The sequence below is a fragment of the Ostrea edulis genome, chromosome 10 (genome assembly GCF_947568905.1).
Source record: "Ostrea edulis chromosome 10, xbOstEdul1.1, whole genome shotgun sequence".
NCBI lineage: Eukaryota > Metazoa > Mollusca > Bivalvia > Ostreida > Ostreidae > Ostrea > Ostrea edulis.
The window spans coordinates 14,873,441-14,895,098 of record NC_079173.1 but is presented as its reverse complement, the minus strand read 5'-3'; the positions used below and the strand labels follow the sequence as shown (position 1 = coordinate 14,895,098).

Genomic DNA, 21,658 nt, shown 5'->3' with positions numbered 1-21,658 from the left:
TGGCATCTCCAACATGTCTAAGCCAAAGTGATTGTTCAGAACATGAAAACAACCGAAAAAAGCCCATTGTCTAGTGCATATTTAAAGTAAATCATCGCGATTAAGATGTAATATGGGTAATATTCAATTCTGTTTAGGTTAGATATCTTTATTAATACATGTATATGTTCACATATATAACAAAGAATGAGTTATTACCGATAGATAACATGAAATCAAACGTATAAGAATATATGTTGAATAGAGATAGGAGTTAATAGATAATAGATTAGATTGAACACGAAGATATTCACAGGGAGTGTTTACTCCTCCTAGGCACCTGATCCCACCTCTGGTATGTTCAGGGGTCCGTGTTTTCTCAACTCTGTTTTGTATTCTTTGTTGGAGTTATGTTATTCACCGGTCGCTCACTGTCCACTTTGCGTTCCGTTTGCTTCCGCCATTCGTTTACCGTTCACTAGCAGTTAACCAAATTGTGTTCAACGTTTAACACACAGTTCGATAAGCATTCGCTCAGTTTCAAGTGAAATGTAGAACCGTTCAGAGAGCACATGTCTTTTTTTTTAAAATAGATATGAACTTTTCTGTATAGTCGAGACTCTGTACATATCCACACTCTGCCTTCAGCAGCTTATAGAATTAACGACGCACAAACTATTGTAATGTATATTATCTATCGTCTCTGAGTTACTAGTTTAAAGCGACAATAGTGAACCAGCATCAACAATTCCACTTGCATAAATAGTATAGTGTTCTATTTCTATAATTTTAGCGAGATTCTAATTCAGGCTGCTTTGGTGACCAGAGGTAAACATAGTTGCCCTAAATAGGAATTCTGCCATTTACCCATTATCATATTTAAAAGATGCACTGAAACATAAGTACATGAGAGGATGCATTAACTGCGGTTGTGTCAAATTTTAGAAACGCTGAAATAAGTAAACATACGATATTTTATTTGTATACTGCATAAATCGATATATTTTTATTTACAGCGTGTTGGATATGGAGTTCTTGGCGAATTTCATCTCAGCAATTCCAACACAATTCATTGGCCAAATAACAAAGGACCCCCTGCAAACAGACCGCCATGTGGATTTACTGGGGATGCACCAGAGTGTTTAAATATGGAGGGTAAATTGAAAATTAAATTTCTAAAATACAAACATGGTGGACCAGAGTTGGGTTCTTTGTGTGTGCTGGAAATTATACTGCATTACCACCCTTTTTGGCATATTCTGATTACGGATTATTCCGTTTATGTGATCACAATATAGGGATCACGGTGAGTATGACCGGTCAAAAGGGTGTACCCATGTATGATAGGCACCTGATACCACCTCTGGTACATCTATATATCTAGGAGTTTGCTTTTTGTATAGGCGTTATGAGATATACTACTGTTTGTTATCTTCATAATTCCATTTTACACTAACTGCACACATACAAACATTAACGAATTGTATATAAACTATACATATATACTACATTATATTTGATGATTCCTTTTTAGATCCAATGTTCATGATCGCTAAATGTTCTCTGAAACTTATAAAACTTGTGCTATACTGATCACTAGAAACTAATTTAGTAGTAAGCTCACTAAACGTAGTTTCTGTACCAGATCCTTTGATAATTTGACTTGTAAATCTTCTAACATTGTCTAGGATATTGAGTGTAACCTATGTGGATTAATTTATGTGGGAGAAATTAAGAGTTCACTTAATAAGACAGTATCGGGACAGAGATTTCAAATGTATAATGGTGGTAACCAACTTCTTTATCAGCTTTTCAATTCACCGAACCATTCTATGTTGTCCATGAAGGTAATGATTTTGTGGAACACATTCCCAACACACAAACAATACAACATTAAGTAGCCCTTTTCGTAGACAACGAGAATATCACTGGATCAGGACTTTAGGAACTGCATTTCCATATGGATGCAATGATAATGCATGTGATGTATGAAATTTTACTAGTCCACAAGAAAAGAACGTGAATGTGATGGGACTTTTTTCAAATACCCAAAGACGGAAACGCAGTCATTAAAAACTAATCTTTTTGACATTGAAAACGGAAATATTCATATCTAGTGATCTGTCATCCAAAACATTAGAGTGTTAAACACCACTCTGATTCAACACACAAGTATCAAAATCTGATGGAGGTCCTCATTGACAATATCTTTGTTGTCTTTAGTGATCAGGTCTTCCAACAGTCTGTCGGAATTCCCATGAGCATGAATTGTGCTCCTTTCTTAGCTGACCTTTTATATTCATATGAAGCAGATTTCATTCAAACACTTCTACGTGAGAAGAAAATATGTCTTGTCGTGGTCCTCAATGTGGCATTTAAAGATATTGACGATGCTAGTTTTGATTCATACGTCAATTCGATATATACAAATGAACTCGGAATAAAAAAAACACCAGAGTCATTCATTTCTGATTCATACTTAGATATTTTATTGAAAATAGATATTAACGGCAAACTTACAGCTGTATGGCAAACGGGATGATTTCAGCTTCTTCATCTTCATATTCCGATATTTATTTAGCAATATTCCATTATTACCTGCATATGGAGTTTACAGCTCTCAACTGATTCGATACGCAAGAGCTTGTTCTGCGTATGGTCAATTTTTAAATCGAGGCAAGCTACTGACAAACCAGTTGATGGAACAAGGGTTCCACCAGTTTCGATTAAAATCAGAATTTGGCTAATTTTATGGTCATTATAATGATCTAGTTTGCCAATACAAACTGTCATTGCATCAATTGCTGACGGGCGTGTTTCATGCCGATTGTTAGGCTGTTCTTGACACACTGATGTTGACTACGGCTAACTCCGTTTACCTGATCATGGTATAGGGCTGACGGCGGTTGTGACTGGTCGACAGATAAGGCTCCCTTCTTCTAGACACCTGATCCCACCTCTGGTAGATCCAGGCGTCCGTGTTTGCACAACTCTTTATTTTGTATTGCTTAAAGGAGTTATGACATTGATCACAGTTCGTTATCATCAGTTTTCACACACTGGCTATGTATACGTGTTCGTATATATTTACCAGATGAACATGTTATAACTGATTGCACACTAACGATATTTAAACATTCGTCTGATTTGATTCGTTAGTTGTTATCGTAAATTATACAGGTTTAGACCTATTTGTTGAACTACAGATAAACCATACCGATGGGATAAAAGTTATGTATTACAAGCTTCCAAAACATTTCACCATGCACATAAATCAGAACGAACCGCCGCGGTGGTCTACTGGTAATGCGTTTGCCCCGCAAGCGGAAGGTCGCGACTCGAATTCCGGGCGTGACAGACATAAGCTTTAAAACAGGTAGTGCGTTTGTTACATGTGCAGCTGATATTCCGGAAAGGTAGCGGTCTAAATTATAGATAGATGATGTTGATGATGTTGGTATTTTCAACATTTGTATCACAATTACGTGTGAAGTCTAACATGATTTTCTATTTGCCTTGCTTTACAGAAAGCCTATGGGTGTCCATCCTTGCCTCAGCATTTTCGATATCAATATTGATCTTTTGCATCACAGTATTGGTTGTGTATCGGTAAGATTTTTCACACTCTTTCAATGTACATGTAGAATGGAACTTATTAAATCGCGAGATAATCAACGATAGACATAAATGAGGCTACGATTATTCAAACTCTATTCGAAAAGTTTCGAAAAGAAAGAAATTTGCGAGGAAGCTTCTTAACGTAATCTATCATTAACAAGAAAAAAAGTACCATAACTAACCCACCACCCAACATTATCATCTTTCCAACGCTTTGTTCAGCATGTGCAGTTCTATGTTGCCACCAGACATTAATTTAAACAATTATTCAATACTGAAAGGGATTTGGCAACAGGATGAACAAATATTTCCCCAAGCACGCTAATATTGCGTTATTTTTACCACACACATCTATGCACGCGCATGCATCACTTACTTTATTTTCAATAGTCGAACCGTCCACTTGTCGTTTATCTTTCTTTTAGAAAGATGAAAAGAGACGCTGAGTTGTTCAGCAACTGGTGGAAGATTCCATGGAAAGACATCACGTGGTGTTCGTTTTGCAATAGTAAATTTTCCGCTTTGTGTGCTTCCGAAGCAAAGGTTTGTCCTAATAAATATTCTACTATTTCAGATAGATTCGATATTCCTAAAGATTGCAATCTTCAACGAAGACTTCCATAGCTCGTTTAATATATTTCTCTTAGTCTCCCTTTTTCTTTCTCTCCTTTATCTTTCTTCCTATGTCTATCTCTCTGTCACTGTTCTTATCCACGGGATGCTCTAAAAATGTCACATCTTGTTATATATAATGTAATTCATCTCATCCTTTGTGAAAGTTTACTCAGATAAAACTTTAAAACGAGTATCGCAAACAGTACATAATACGGCTGTGAAATGCTTACATAGAGTGTTTTTCTTGTGCTATATTTTGTATAACTTTGCTTCGGGTAGTATCAGCCATCATGAGGCAGTGACAAATTTTCATATGAACAAAGGGTCTTAGCTTGAAAATCGAGATTTCCTCAAAATGGACCAACAACCTGTATTTTTTTCACAAATGGAAGAAAACTCTACAAAATAAGATGGTCCTCTCTTGAAAACTGTGGGAGAAGTTGGGCGGACAAATTATGTACCCTCCATAGAATACTAATTTCCAAATAGACTAAGTTCAACAACCTATACTTTTCTCAAAACCTGTCGAAAATCAAAATCCATCCCACATGAACATCTTCTGTACCTATACAAATACTCCATAAAATAAGAAGTTCCTCACTTGAAAACTGTGAGAGGAGTTGGGAAGACAAATTATATACTCTCCAAAGAATATTAATTTCCAAATAGACTAAGTTCAACAACCTGTAATTTTCTCAAAAAATATAGAAAATCAAAATCTATCCCACATGCACATCTTCGATACTTGAAAACTGTGGCAGAAGTAGGGTGGACAAATTATGTACCCTCCATAGAATATTAATTTCCAAATAGACTAAGTTCAACAAACTGTATTTTTCACAAAAAAATCCATCCCACATGCACATCTTCAATACCCATACAAACTATCCACAAAAGAAGAAGGCTCTCACTTTAAAACTGTGGGAGGAGTAGGGCGGACAAATTATGTACGTTCCATATAATAATTATTTCCAAATAAAGGAGCAAAACTCCTGGAAAACAGATCGAAATGGATCAAAATTGTAGAATGATCTAGAGTGACCCACAAAAAAGCTACACAGCAAGTTTCAGCATGATATGTGAAAGAGAAATGAAATTATAAAGAGAAAACCCCGAACGAACGGACGGATGGACGGACAGACGGACGGACGGAGGTACAGACATCGATGTACCATAATACGTCCTGTCTAAAGACGGGCGTATAAAAACAGGACAGCAAGACATATGTCATTAATATTTATTATAAATCGTTCATCGCTGAATATTCTTAAATTTCCAAATTTGAAATATTACAATTTTAGTTGAAATCCATGTCGGATGCTGTAACTCTGAGCGATAGGCCAATGGACACTAGAGTAGCTTCGTACAAGGTTAGTTTTCATTACCTCACAAATATTCAACAGTAGCCCAACAAGAGCAACTCTTCGTTAGGTTCACTGTAGGGTTTGCTTTGAACAGAGTGTCGAAGAATGCATGCATGATCAATGTAGGCTTCATATCCTTGAAATTCATGAAACAGGGAGAGCATCTGGAAGGTAGATGGTATTTCTTTATTTTGTACTTAAACAGCCAATCGAGAGTCATGAGTGCGGGAATTTATTTGGCTCCTTCAGTTTTTGTCCCTTGCTAGTAGTCTATCAGCAAGTCAAATCTATAGACAAATTTTGCAATTACAATTTGTCAGAGTAATATTTGATTCTGGGAATCGGATATGAGTCTGTTTTCTTGACATAATCAACGTTTCTGAAATCAGTACAAAATCGATAGGTATCGTCAGGTTTCGGTTCTAAAATGAAGAGGTAAATATATTGGTCAATATCAAATCTCCTGGAAGAAATACAGATTAAGGATTGGGCTAACACGGACCACTGAACACTCCAGCGTTGGAATCAGGTACCTCGGAAGGGTAAGCATCCCATGTCGACCTGATACGCCTGCTGCCAATCAATAATTTATATATATATATATATCATGATTAAATTTATACGAATAAAGATTCGAAACCCACAGTTTCTTTTTACATGGTCTGTTATTATGACATACTTGTATTTCAAAACTAACCAATGCAAGGTGAAGATAACGAACAGTGATCAATCTCATAACTCCTACAAGCAATACAAAATAGATAGTTGGGCAAACACGGACCCTGGACACACCAGAGGTGGGATCAGGTGCCTAGGAGGAGTAAGCATACCCTGTTGACCGGTCACACCCGCCGTCACAACTATCCCACCACGAACAAGATAGGAATATTTAAGAAATTCAATGCATCATGCTTTACATTTACAGACGAAATCTATATGTATGGTAACCTAGGTTTGTATTTTGAAGTTACCAATATCTTTCATTTGTTGGTTGTATATAGTTTATTGTGCAGCGTCCTGTTCGAAAAATTTTCACTCATACAGAGACGTCTTAATTGCCGTGAAGGGCTGCAAATGCAAAGCGAAGATAACGAACAGTGATAAATCTCATAACTCCTACAAGCAATACAAAATAGATAGTTGGGCAAACACGGACGATCGACACTAACCGCCTTTGAGCAGGAGGCTCTATATCGTACCACACCTGTGACACAGGGCCTCTGTTTCGCAGTCTCATCCGACGGATCACCCCATGTAATCCCTCTTATAACAAGCGAGGGGCACTGAGGATATATCTAACCCGGATCCCACTCGACATATGAATTCACTGATGTCCATAAGAATAATAGAATAGATGATTCAATAAGATCTCTCCATTTGGTATTGCTTATAGGAATTATGAGATTCATCACTTTTCGTTATCTTTGCCTTCATGTATTTCATAAGCTCTTTGAACTTTCTTAATATCATGGACATAATTTCTTTGAGCAATTAAAAAGTTTGGAGTTCCCAGGAATTTTTACTACAAAGTATCCCGTAGAAAGTAAGATAATATCATAGGTAAGCAGATGATTAGCAAGAAGTTACATCTATACAGGCAACATTTCCCAAACAATTCACGTGAGGCACATTTGTCTGTGTAATTCAGTCAACATAGTGCTACCATGTGTTCAATTGCATTTGGCAACATATCTTAATCATTCAGCTAGTTAATTATCACCTCTTAAGGACCCAAACATTGCATCAAATTAAACCGAACCATAACAATTTAGCGGTATAACGTGAATAGGTATACTTGTCCATTCCTAGACTGCAATGCGATGACAAAGATAGATAGTGGCAAATTAACAGGTGTTCTTTTTATTGATCTTAGTAAAGCCTTTGACACTGTAAACCACCAGGTATTGTTACACAAGCATTCATCATTTGGTATTTGTCATAATTCTTTTAAATGGTTTCAGTCTTATCTTAGCGGAAGATCACAATGTGTTAGATGGAAAGGTGTTTTGTCAGATGAAAAAGATGTTACAATAGGAGTGCCTCAGGGGTCCATATTGAGTCCATTGTTCTTCATTTTATTTGTTAACGATTATCCTAAATGCCTAGAGCACTCAAATATCTCTATATATGCAGATGATACATCTCAGGATGTTTCACATCAATCTATTGATGTTATTGAGCAAAGGTTACATGATGATCTTTTAAACTCTATGAAATGGATGGAAAGTAATAAACTTACGATGAATTTAGCGAAAACACAATGTATGTTGATTGACACTGCACAAAAACTCTCAAAGCGTAGAAAAATGTGTATCAAAGTAGGAGCTATTGTTTTAGATACTGTTAAAAAGGCCAAACTTCTTGGTGTACAAACAGATGAATGTCTAACCTGGTCTGTACACATTGATTCTTTATGCAAGAAACTTTCACAGAAAATAGGCATTTTACGTCGTCTGCAAACTTTTATGTCAAATGCAGCATTATTGAAAATTTATAACACTGTTATATTTCCTCATTTTAACTATTGTTGCACAGTTTGGTGCTCAGCCAAAAACAGGGGTTTTATTGACAGACTTTTTAAGTTACAGAAAAGGGCAGCCAGAATTATATTGAAGGTGGAAGTAACTGAGACTTCTACAGCTGATATTTTTAGTGTTCTTAAATGGATGCCTGTTCATGATTATTTTGTATATAGAAAACTTGTGCTTGCTTTTAAGGTTCTTAATAACATGACACCAGAATATATGAACGTTTTTAGTTTTGTCAGCCAAGTTAGTTCCAGAACAACAAGAAGTAGCGATAGTGGCATTTTATATTAACAAAAGTTCGAACTGAATATTATAAACGGTCTTTTAAGGTATCCTCCACAATTTTATGGAATCAGTTGCCCGAGTCTGTCAGAAGCTGTGGTTCTATTACATCTTTTAATTCAGCATATTTGCAGTATTATTTCTCAAATAAGTGATATATAGATATAATGTATATGTTTATTTTTTCCCCAGTGATATCGTGTGTGTATTTTATGTATATATTTTATATTATGTTATCTATTTTTTATATTCTCTCATTTATCTGTCTGTGAATATGTTTTATACAGGACCACAATGTAAACTAGTCATTTGTACTAATTGTGCTATCCTGTCTAAATAAAAGAATTTATTATTATTATTATTATTATAAAGCGTCTTCAGGATTGATACATACCTGTAGTACAATGATAGCGAGGCATGCACAAGTATTTAAGCATATATAGATTCATTGCAGGGATCGAAAGTTAATCTTTTCGAAATCAAGACAAAGTCATTTTCAACCAGTCGAACTCTATTCCTGGAATTATTACAGGTAATTATATAAACAATTAATCTCTCTCTCTCTCTCTCTCTCTCTCTCTCTCTCTCTCTCTCTCTCTCTCTCTCTCCGTATAACGATCTAAATCGCGTTTGTTGTTTTACAGTAGTTTTAGTACTAGTGTTTTTTGTATATATTTGGCCATTTTTAGGTCAGCTGAGTAAACTCAGTTGACCTGTGGTTGTCGTCCGTCGTCCTAAATCTTTAGTGATGTAGAGCAGGAAAGCCACTACCAAAATCGTAAATTTCATGATCCCCGGGGTAGGGGCTCTGACCCCAGGGCGGGGCCAAATGTTTATATGTAAAACATTTAAAAAAAACATCTTCTTTAGTGCTTATGATACTGAATTGAAACTAAATGGATAGAGCAAGTAGTCTTTTATCAAACTTGTAAATTTGATGACGCCCAGAGTAGGGGTCCTGACCCCTGGGTGGGGCCAAACTTAGTAAATAGTATTTAATGTACGTGTGCTGATACTATATAAAATCTAGATGCGTACTTAGGAATAGCAGAAAAGGTTGTACAAAAAATCGTAAATTTCATAACCCAGGGTTATGACTTTAGGATAATTCCAAATTAGTCATATATTTTTATGTTTTAATGTCAGTATTAGTACACTTATTATTTAAGGCCTTTCATCAGTGTATGTACATTTGAGGGCATTAAAGTTTTAAGAACACATCTTGTTTTATACTGTTACTGAACATTAGAATGTAGCTTAACTTTTTAGAACAGGAATTTTTTCTAGATTTCATAGCCCACGCAAGTAGGGATATTTTTCACTGGGTGACTGATAAGGTATGTGGGCTCTTGTATGTAAACCTTTTCGTTTCTCCCGTGGTAGGGTTTGGTTATTATGTAGATTGTATCTTGCTTAACGTATCTCTCGAGAAATTTTCACTCATATGGAGACGTCACCAAGAACGGCGTAAGGCTTCAAATTTAGGCCTTTTCTCGTCGCTTACGGCCATTGAGCAGGGTTATTACGTAGAGGTGTGTCATTCCAAACGAATGGATGCATATCGTACATTAAATTCAACTCAATAACTTAACACATCTGCTTGTATCGTTTTAGCTAAGAGATGTAAATTGTGCCAACTTGGCTAAATTTATTGGACTCACCGAAAGCGACTCTGATCAGATGTATGCTGTTACTGAATTCTGCTCACGTGGTGATTTGAGGGTAAGCTTGGATCTTTATAATTGTTGGAAACAGATTTATCTGCGAGCGATGGTAATCTCTGGAAAGCCCATATTTATAAATAAACAGTTACAAAATTGAAAACATTTCAAAGGTTGAATTGTTTTACGATAATTATTGAAGCATACTAGCAAAATCTAATTTCAGATAAATGAGCTATAGATTTTGCTATATGATAAGACAATCTAGCTTCACTTTGAAAGATGGTCTTCATTTCAAAAGAACACCTCTTTGTGCCTTCTTGTAAACACCCATAACCCAGTTAATGTCTTGGATTATTTAGCGAAGTTCAGATAGGGGAATAGAAAATGATATATATAAATCCTTGTTTCATGTCAATTGTTAAGCTGTTCTTGGCACACTTATTTGGCTACGGATCAGGCAGTTTATCTGATCAAAATAGAGATTATGAAAGCCGTGACCGGTGGACAGAGAATACTAATTCCTCTTAGCATCTGATCCCACCTCTGGTATATCCAGGGGTCCATGTATATCATATAGCGACATATAAACTCTTGCTTCCTATGTTCTCATTATTGTATTTTACAGGATATTTTAACAAAGGAGTCATTCAACTTAAACAAGGAATTTCGAATATCCCTAATACGTGACATAATTAAGGTAAAATATCCGTGCACGTAACACTTCTTCATACATACTTAATTTTTTTTAAAATATTAACCAATAAAATTTGATTAGTTATACTGTATTTAAGCATTAACACGATATTTTGGAGCAAAATATCCTCGATTAAAGATTTGTTCGTGTAATTCTCCTAGTTTTACATTGACCTCGATATAAAAGATTTCACAAAATCTTCCATATCTGTAAAACTATCGATCACAGATATTATCGAATTGTAAATGTCAATGAAAGTTTTACTTGTTTATGTAGGCAATGGAATACATCCACACTTCTAACATCCTGTATCACGGGCACCTTAGCAGTAGAAGCTGTGTCATCGACAGCAGATTCGTTCTTAAAGTTACAGATTTCGGAATACAATCCTTGAGAGATTTTGAAATCGATGAACGCAATGAAAGTAGGTCTTGCACTAATGAATATTTTAGATCGTTTGCTTATGACAAAAGAGATGTTATCTACAGTGTTGTTTTGTATATAGTAAAGGTTCTGAAGGATGTTTCTAATCACTTCACCTTTCTTGATATGCAGTCGCGTATCACAACGTGTGCAACAGTATTTTAGAGGGTTCTCATATTTATTCAAAACCTTCAACTCAATAAACACGGACCCCTGGATACACCAAATAAGTGACTGGTCGACAAGGGATGCTTAATCCTCCCCGACACCTGCTTCCATCTCTTCTATATCCAAGACTCCATCATTATTAGCTGACCTGTTTTCGTATTCTAATGAGGCAGACTTCAGGCAAACATTCTACGCGAATAGAGAAAATCTCTTGTCATGACCTTCACGTGGATATTCAAATATATTGACGATGTTTTAACTATCAACAGTGATCGGTTTCATTCATCTGTCAATTCGATATATCCCAGTGAACTCGAAATCAAAGACACAATAGAGCCTGTGTCATTTTTGGCCATTATACAAAACTTTACGACAAACAAGGTGACTTGATATTCTCCATCGTCAAATTCCCAGACATATGTAACAATATTCTCTTATTACTTTCGTAGGGTGTTTATGTTTCTCAACTAATCTGATATACGATAATATGTTTTGCGTATAATGGATTTTTAAATTGGAAATGCTTATTGAGGAAAAAATTCATATTACATGGATGTCAGTATTGTCGTTTAAAGCATTTCATAAATACTATGGTTGATATAATTATCCTATTTTTCGCTGTGACGCATGTTGTATAATATGTCGATACCAATTGCGGTAGATCAGTTAGGGGGGTTGTTTTGTAAATCCTATGCCGTGAGTTGGAACCCTGCTCAAACCATAGCCACGTCAAACCTAAAACGTACACATAGGTTGCAAGTGATCCTTTGACAAATGCTCCGCATTTAGATATGAAAATCAAGGACTTTCAGTATATTACCTTAAAAACGTGGTCACTCGTCGTGGCAGGAGTTTGCTTGTTAAAGAATCCTTACCGTTACGACATTGAGCGCTTACCATAGGTACTACAGATGCCAATGTCTTACTGTGAGTAAATGATTATGAGTGAAACATTCTTGTCCGGTCCTAAAACAAAAATACTCATTTTGACTACGAATTCCTACGTTTACCCGATTATGGTATATGTCTCACGACGAGTATGACCAGTCAAAAGGGGATGGTTACTCTTCCTAGTAACTTGACCCTATCCTTGGTTTATTCAGGGATCTGTGTTTACCGAATACGATAATGTATTTTTCATAGTAGTAGTTATGAGATTGGTCATTGTTCGATATTCACGATTGTCCATGCAATGAATGGAACATCAGCTTTTTTATATGTGTGGTTTCTTTGCAAGAGACCGCAAAATTCACAATTCAATATCCTTGCGAAAATATCCAAGAATATGCTTATAACCAGAAATAGTAAGAGTTAAGGAATATGCATAAGTTCCAGTTTAAAAAGCAATTACAGTGGAGTGTATCCGGTCTGATTCTCATTCACCTGTTTTCCTTAGAGTGTCTCTGGGCTGCCCCTGAACTTCTTCGAAAATCGGTAACGAAGACCGACATTACCGGGATGCAGTGCGCTGACATCTACAGCTTTGGTATAATACTGTATGAAGTTCTCTCTCGGAAGGGACCTTTTGAAGATGATCGAGACTTTTTAACATTAGATGGTATCTATTTTAGGTCTCTTATATTTTGTTAAGGGGGTGCAAATGATTAATAAGAATCTAAAAGATCTTCCCAAAATAGTAAATGTGGTACAATTACCTAACGCTCATTTACAAGTTTTCCCATGATAAATTATACATGTAAAGGAACCAGAAATATTTGTGATATAGCAATTATTTTGTAAACGGAACGATCAAATATGGCACCTGATAAGTGTGATTAATTAATTAATTACAGCTTCCTGTTCTGACTTGTTTGCGTGTTATATGTTAAACAGAGGTTATAACAAAACTGAAATACATCAACCAAACGCCATTTCGCCCACGCCTAGACTTGGTAGAAATCTACACCGATATAGATAGACTGATGAAGATGTGCTGGGACGAAGACCCTAAATTGAGACCGACTTTCCATGCCATACGAAAAGAATCTAGAAAACTGCAATGGTAAAAGTAAATTTTGAAGTATATTGAGATATTTTTAATCCAACAAATTCTGGGAGATTAAACTTGTGTCTGTTCATACACCACTGTGGTATCCTTGTCACCACTTACTGTGGATTGTCAAGTTTGAATGATTTTATAGTATGTTTACTTTTAATGCAGTTGATATGTTTTTGTACATTGAAACAGTGCATCTATTGTGGATTTACATATGTTTTTGTCATTGATTGGGATAGTGGTATTCACGAAATTTAATATAAAATGAGTCCCATGTAATGCAATGTTTCTACTGTGTAGTGAATTCATTGTGTAAAGAAGTTTTAAAATCTTCATTGGAAATGAAGTTAAGATATGATATTCGTAGCAAAGAGGAGTAAACAAATGTCAGATCAGACAGGGCGAATTGTAGATTGAATTCACCCAGAGAGGTTGAGAGCTAAAAATGTAATACCGTCCATCATTTTGATTTTTGTCTCTATAGGGATAAATCTGTTGACAATTAATGGATACACTACTGTCCCATGTCCTTCATCGTCTTCATTGTTGTCTCTATAGGGATAGATCTGGTGACAAATTACTGGATACGCTACTATCCCGTATGGAGGAATACGCTGATAACCTGGAAGGCTTGGTAGAAGAAAGGACACAGAACCTGATAGAAGAGAAGAGGAAATCAGAGGAGCTACTCTATCAAGTTCTGCCGAGGTATAGCGTTGTAAGAATTGGTATTAAGCTTCTCCTCCTTACACGTAGTAGCTCAACGGAACAAACATGTGATGTGTTTTTCTGATCGAAGTTTGAATATGTAGTTTGTTCGATCGAATCTCCTTTAACTTTAATCATTTTCTAGTCTTTTTTTTTCAAGAATCAATTTCAACCAAATTTGGCAAAACGTGTCTTCTGCAAACGGGTATAACTTTAGTAGACGAAAACATGGTTGTTGAAGTGAATGGATATTCCGCTTTTCAATATGATAGTATACCTGTAATCAAATATCTTTTTAAGGACCATCACACCAGAAAACCCAAATAGTGCATTGCAGTCCCCTCATACAGTGATAACTAATATGCTGTAATTCCCATTTTACCTTTCCCTTAAGGTTAGCTATATTAATATGGACGTGCGACTGAGCAGATGTATAGGGTATAAGTTTCACCAGTAGTGTATATGATGATTGAAACATTCAGGAAAGTCAAATTTGACATGGTCGTTATACCAATCTAGTTCGTCAATACAACCTAGCATTGGGTCAAATGCATTCTGACGTGTTTCATTCAGATTGTTAAGCCGTTCTTGGCACACTGATTTTGACTACGGATAACTACGTTTTTTTTAGCAGGATATAGGGCTCACGGCGGTTGTGACCGGTCGACAGGGGATACTTACTCCTCCTTAGCACCTGATCTCACCTCTGGTGTGTCCAGGGGTCCGTGTTTGCCCTACTATGTATTTTGCATTGCTTATAGGAGTTATGACATTGATCACTGTTCGTTATTTTCACCTTTCATATGCGAAAAATGCGCAAGTGGGGGTGAAAGGGAATGGTGCTGGCTACACCAAGATATAATATCTTAGCTTTTTCAACATACTCAATATTTAGCATCGAATTAATTGTCGCAAATTTCACTCTAATCGTGAATGAATTAACTCAAAACTACGCACAATCTATTGCACTAAGGTAATCAAAAATGCTGTTGCGTAAATTTCAACGGGATGGAATTATTTTCTATTCGTCTTGTCGAAAACCATACGAGGTGATAGTTTCCAAATACACCAATTTTAAGTTTAACCATCATAATGATGCTCTACAAACGTGTTGTGGATACCACACCATTTATGAGTCTTAAAGTTAGATATTGGACATATATTTGTCGAAGAGATGATAGGGACATTGATATAATGGAACATTCAAGAATTTAGTTTCAGTGTTCTTTAGAGGTAATTGGTATCACACTGTTCGATATTTCAATCAGAAGACCAAGGTCATAATTAAACCTTTGAATGCTAAGGACGTCTGATATATATGCAAGGTGAAGATAACGAACAGTGATCAATCTCACAACTCCTACAAGCAATACAAAATAGATAGTTGGGCAAACACGGACCCCTGGACACACCAGAGGTGGGATCAGGTGCCTAGGAGGAGTAAGCATCCCCTGTTGACCGGTCACACCCGCCGTGAGCCCCATATCCTGATCAGGTAAACGGAGTTATCCGCAGTCAAAATCAGTGTGCCAAGAACGGCTTAACAATCGGTATGAAACACGTCAGACAGCATTTGACCCAATGCGAGGTTGTATGTGCCAAGAACGGCCTAACAATCGGCATGAAACACGTCAGACAGCATTTGACCCAATGCGAGGTTGTATTGACGAACTAGATCGTTATAACGACCATAGAATTTGCGAAATGCTGACTTCAATCGAGACTGTTGAAATCCCTGTACCATCAACTTCTTTGTCAGCAGCTTACCTCGATTTAAAAACTGACTATACCCAGAACAACCTCTTGCATATCGAATCAGTTGATATATATAAACACCATATGCAGGTGATAATGGAATATTGCTACATAAATGTGGGAAGTTGACGATGGAGAAGCTGAAATCATCCCGTTTGTCATACAGTTGAGTTATTAGTTTGCCGTTAATGTCTACTTTCAATAAAATATCTAAGTATGAAGCAGAAGTGGACCACTCTGTGGTGTCCTTTATTTCGAGCTCACAGGGATATATCAAATCGACATATGAATGAAAGCTATCATTGTTAATAGACAAAACGTCATCGATATATCTAAAAGTCGAATTGAAGGTCACAGTGAGAGATTTTTTCTTCTCACGTAGAAGTTTTTGAATAAATTCTGCTTCATATGAATATAAAAACAGGTCAGCTAACAAAGGAGCACAATTCGTGCCCATGGGAATTCCAACAGACTGTTGGAAGACCTGATCACCAAAGACCACGAAGATATTGTCAATGAGGAACTCTATGTAGAACAAAGTTGGTACCGTATAAGTTTTACATAGAACAAAATGCCGCTGCATCTATGTCTTTTCATAATGATTTCTTTCTTTTTTACAGAAGTGTCGTCAACAAATTAAGGAGTGGCAGAGTGGTGGAACCGGAAGCTTACACGTGTGTTACGATTTATTTCAGTGATATCGTTGGATTTACGGACATTTCGTCAGATAGTACCCCAATGCAGGTATTTTCCTTGATTAGATGCTATTGATTGAATATTGTTTTACGTCGGTTTGGCAATATTTCAGCCATTTTACGACTGTTAGCTAATTGAAATATGTTTGGTTGTGAGTGTTTGAGTGTCCCTGACGGCCCTCAGTAAGCCTACTCTCTTTTTTTCGAAAATCAGGGAAACGATCTTTAGGGTGTCGAGGTGGTATGATCCTTGGTACGGGACACCCCATGGACATTTGGATTTTAGCTACTGTAATGATTCTCAAACAATAATACAAAAAGTATGATAGTATGTCGGTGTAATGTTCCTTGTACTTGTTCTACCATTTTCCAATCACTCTTTGTAGCATATAAGTGTCAAATGTTAAATGCATTTGTCGGACACACGACTTGCTTGAACGCAATGCTGTAATTTCTAATTAATCATTCGAGAAAGATAATATTGTTTTGTGTTTGCTTGGGAACCATACGTGAAATATATTCTTTCAATACCCACAACGACATAGATTAAACTCGTTCACATATTTTACCAGTTAAATACATGTATATGACGGAAGATAACTCATACGATGATTTACGATTTCAGCCCGCGTCCGATTTTTTTTATTTTATGTTTTATTTTTATCTATTTGGATTCTTTAAGTCACTTGCCCACGGACAAGTAGTTATTAGATATTAAGTTGCCTGACCAGGAACCAATGTGCCCTTGGCGTCGGGTAGTGAGATTTGTCAGCATCTGAATTATTTCAACTGAGTCGATAAACAAGAGATGGTTCTGCATAGGATAAGTTTTTTTTAAATAGAAGCAGCCTATTGACAAGCAAATTGATGTTACAGGGGTTTCAATAGTATCGTTTAAAATCAGTATTTCGCAAATTGTATGGTTGTTACGATGATCTGATTTGCCAATACAATCTAGCATTGGGTCAAATACTGTCTGACAATTTTCAAACTGATTGTTAGCCCGTTCTTGGCACACTGGTTTAGCTACGGATTACTCCGTTTACCTGATCAAGGCATAGGGCTCACGGAGGGTCGGCATGGAATACTTGCTCCACCCAGGCACCTGATCCCATCTCTGTTAAATCTACGGTTCCGTGATTGTCCACCTTTTTACTTTGTATTCGTTGAAGGGGTTGTGAGATTGATAATTGTTCATTGTCTTCACCTTCCCTTGTCCTTAAATCTATATGTACAATTATACAAACAAGTTTTCTATAAAAGGTTAAGGAAATAATGATTCAGAATCATTAGATCAACTTGATGAGTGTATGAAGAAAACAAATGGTGTAATTCGCAATATATAATAATATATTTTTGAACATTTTGTAGATTGTTGACCTGTTGAATGACCTTTACACGAGCTTCGACAAAATCATCGACAATTTTGATGTCTACAAGGTAATATCTGAGAACATGTTATGTTAGATGTATATCGATCCGTTATGATCTTTTTATTACGATACACTGCTTCTACAATAAATATATCAGTTAATGTTGTAGGTTGAGACTATTGGCGATGCATACATGGTTGTTTCTGGTCTGCCTGTGAGGAATGGAGATCAACATGTTGTAGAGATAGCAAAGATGTCATGCTCTATTCTACAGGAAGTGAATGTTTTCAAAATTAGACACAAACCAAACACGCGTCTGTCCACGCGGATCGGGATCCATTCTGGTACATTCACGACATAGGAGCATCTAACAGATATATTTTTATTTCATTTCCATACAAACATATACATCTAAATTGTTTAATCTCATGCAAGAAGGTTGATTATCGGGTGGGTTATAGGACCTGTAATAGGCAACGTTTCTTTAGTGATCAGCCTTTGTAGGTATTTTTCATGTTTCCGTGCAAACACTTCTCAGGAGTTTTCTTTTACTGCAGATACCGAATTGAAAATTTATATATCGACTTATATCAATGGATTACAGACTTTGAGTGTGGACTTTTCGAGCAATTTTTGAAAGAAATGTGGACTTACTTATTTTTGGAGGACTATACCTGAAACTATTGAATTGAAAATTGATACATTACGTAAGGGTTAATGTACAAGTATTGCTCCATTCCATAAAAGTAATGGACCGAGGCCCTGAAGGGGCCGAGGTCCATTGCTTTTAAGGAATGGAGTGATACGAGTACATTGACCCACTTAAATTCCACCTTTGCTGGGCCCCTTGCTACAACTAAACTTTGTGCATTTTAATCATGTCTTACGTTTTTCATTCTTTTGTTGCATGCATTTATATCTACTTGTATAAAGGTTGACCTACTTTCCGAACACTCCATTCCTGAAAAATAATGGAGTGTTCGAACAAAAGAATGATGTAATAGGTAACATTTTAACTGATATTAATGAGTTACAAATCAATGTCAGGGTCATCTAGATATATGTATAATGATAATATAAATGATGCCACAGAGTAGGGACCTTTTGTGATGCTAGTCTGGGAAACGATGTTTGATTTTCTTCTGTTTCTTCTTAAATAGGCGCCGGGATGGGTGTATACTTAGTCGTTCTCCATCTCTAAAATTATAATTCTCAAAGATGGGATATTGTTGAACGTTTAAATGATAAATAAATGCCGTAAAAGTCTTGTATCGTTTGTGTGATGACTTAGATTTTAAGGATATGTAGCCCTCGCAAGTCTAAATAGGTGTCGCAATGGGTGTAGATTTAGACATTCTCCATCTCTAAAATTATAATTCTCAAACATTGAATATTGTTTAACGTCCCAATCGAGAATATTTCACTCATATGGAGACGTCACCAATGCCGGTGAAGTGCTGCAAAATTTAGGCCTATGCTCGGCGCTTATGGCCTTTCAGCAGGGAGGGACCTTTCTCGTGCCATACCTGCTGTGACACGGGACCTCGGTTTTTGCGGTCTCATCCGAAGAACCGTCCCATTTAGTCGCCTCTTACGACAAGCAAGAGATACTGGGGATATATTGTAGCCCGGATCATGTGACGACTTTGTACCAATCTTTTCATACCTTGTATCATCAAGAACTACAAAGATTAAGTAATTATTGTAACTCTTCTTAGAAGTAGGGATTAAATATATATTCGGCTTAAAATGAAGAAAGATCGTGCACCGCAACTTCTCTAACCGTTTATTTACTTGCAAAAATGATAAATACATGTCGTTAAATTATTTTATCGTTTTTGTAATGACTTAGATTTTATGGATATGTAGCCCTCGCGAGTCATTATCCCGGACTATAAAAGAATGTGTAAACGTTTCTTACTAATAAATAACAATCAACTGTATACTCTCCATGAAGAAAACATGTCAATTAGAAAACTTCCTTCCCTACCAGTAAATGATGCGTTATAGGAATATACTAATACCAATGTACCGTCAGTATTTTTGAAAGTATAATTGAATATATATTTTTCAGGATCAGTTTGCGCCGGCGTGGTTGGTCGTAAGATGCCACGGTACTGTCTGTTTGGTGACACAGTGAATACAGCGTCACGGATGGAGTCGAACGGACAGGGTAAGAAAATGATTCGTGTTTTGTAATTAAAGATTTGTTACAATCAAATGAAAGTTCTCTGTGTTTCAAGTGTATCTGTACCAAACATGAATAAATATACAAAACATGTAAACCAACGAAAGAAAGTAAAGTCAGTTGAAGAAATTCATGGTGTTTATGTAAGGTGAAGATAACGAACAGTGATCAATCTCATAACTCCTACAAGCAATACAAAATAGATAGTTGGGCAAACACGGACCCCTGGACACACCAGAGGTTGGATCAGGTGCCTAGGAGGAGTAAGCATCCCCTGTTGACCGGTCACACCCGCCGTGAGCCCCATATCCTGATCAGGTAAACGGAGTTATCCGCAGTCAAAATCAGTGTGCCAAGAACGGCTTAACAATCGGTATGAAACACGCCAGACAGCATTTGACCCAATGCGAGGTTGTATTGACGAACTAGATCGTTATAACGACCATAGAATTTGCGAAATGCTGACTTCAATCGAGACTGTTGAAATCCCTGTACCATCAACTTGTTTGTCAGTAGCTTACCTCGATTTCAAAACTGACTATACCCAGAACAAGTTCTTGCATATCGAATCAGTTGAGATATATAAACACCATATGCAGGTGATAATGGAATATTGCTACATAAATGTGGGAAGTGTGTATTATTTCCTGAACTTTCCCGTGAAGAATCGGCTGAACTCAATACAAATCATCTCGGTACATTGTGTTTCTAAATTATATCGGTACATCGAGTCGGTAATTTATCTTGGTACATCGAGTTGGTACATTATCTCGGTACATAGAGTCAATAATTTATCTCGGTACATCGTGTTGGTAAATTATCTCGGTACATCGAAACTCAATTATATCATTTTTTTCAGATTTATCTCGGTATATCGTGTAGGTAAATGACCCCGGTACATCGTTTTGGTAAATTATCTACAGTAAGGTGGCGTTCAAACAAATTAGAATAATGTCAAAAGCTGAAAAAATATAAAAGTTGAAAGTCTCCAAAAGCAGGTAAAAAAATGTGTTGTTGCAAGTATTCTTAACACCTAAAACGGTATTAAATTCAGTTTAAAGAAACAAACATCCATTTTATATCACAGTTAAGTCTATAGTCACTATATAGATCGAGGATAAATGTGTAGCGCTCAGCCGGGTTCGATCGCCATTGGCCAGTTAACTCAGTTGGTGGAGCACCTGATTGGAGATTCAGGGGGCTCGGGTTCGATTCCTGGTCTGGTCCGTTGCATTTTCTCCCTTATTGTACCTTCACATTCCCGGATTTTTCTAACGGATCCTTACGTTTTTCACAAATCTGTAAAGGTACATGGATTGTTACGATTTAGGCACGGATACCAACGAGTGATTTACGAATGCTTGCAATTGACTACGAGTCGGAGATCGGTAAATCGGTGGGTGTGAATTAATCGTAGAGTTTAAGTATGTACTCGTTAAGTAATCGTGTCTATACGTAAAGTGCTTGTAATCACTCCTAAAAATATGTAAAGCGATTATAACCCGACGTGAATGAAATCGTAATTATCATTTAGGCATTCACCATAATCCGTAAACAACTCGTAAACTACCCATCACATATCGTAAACTAACCGCAAAGATTCGTAAA

At 36.5% G+C, this 21,658-nt stretch overlaps 1 protein-coding gene across 1 annotated transcript in view; it reads left to right on the top strand.

Annotated features, from left to right (window-relative positions):
• Positions 1-21,658, top strand: part of LOC125666394 (atrial natriuretic peptide receptor 1-like) — a 43,216-nt gene that overhangs the window by 19,781 nt on the left and 1,777 nt on the right. The window contains exons 6-17 of the mRNA XM_048899563.2: positions 5,514-5,582; positions 8,841-8,918; positions 10,001-10,108; positions 10,676-10,747; positions 11,021-11,168; positions 12,732-12,893; positions 13,169-13,337; positions 13,890-14,039; positions 16,415-16,538; positions 17,861-17,929; positions 18,032-18,206; positions 19,937-20,035. Of these exons, the coding sequence (XP_048755520.2) occupies positions 5,514-5,582; positions 8,841-8,918; positions 10,001-10,108; positions 10,676-10,747; positions 11,021-11,168; positions 12,732-12,893; positions 13,169-13,337; positions 13,890-14,039; positions 16,415-16,538; positions 17,861-17,929; positions 18,032-18,206; positions 19,937-20,035 (1,423 nt within the window). The remainder of the gene's footprint in view (positions 1-5,513; positions 5,583-8,840; positions 8,919-10,000; positions 10,109-10,675; positions 10,748-11,020; positions 11,169-12,731; positions 12,894-13,168; positions 13,338-13,889; positions 14,040-16,414; positions 16,539-17,860; positions 17,930-18,031; positions 18,207-19,936; positions 20,036-21,658) is intronic.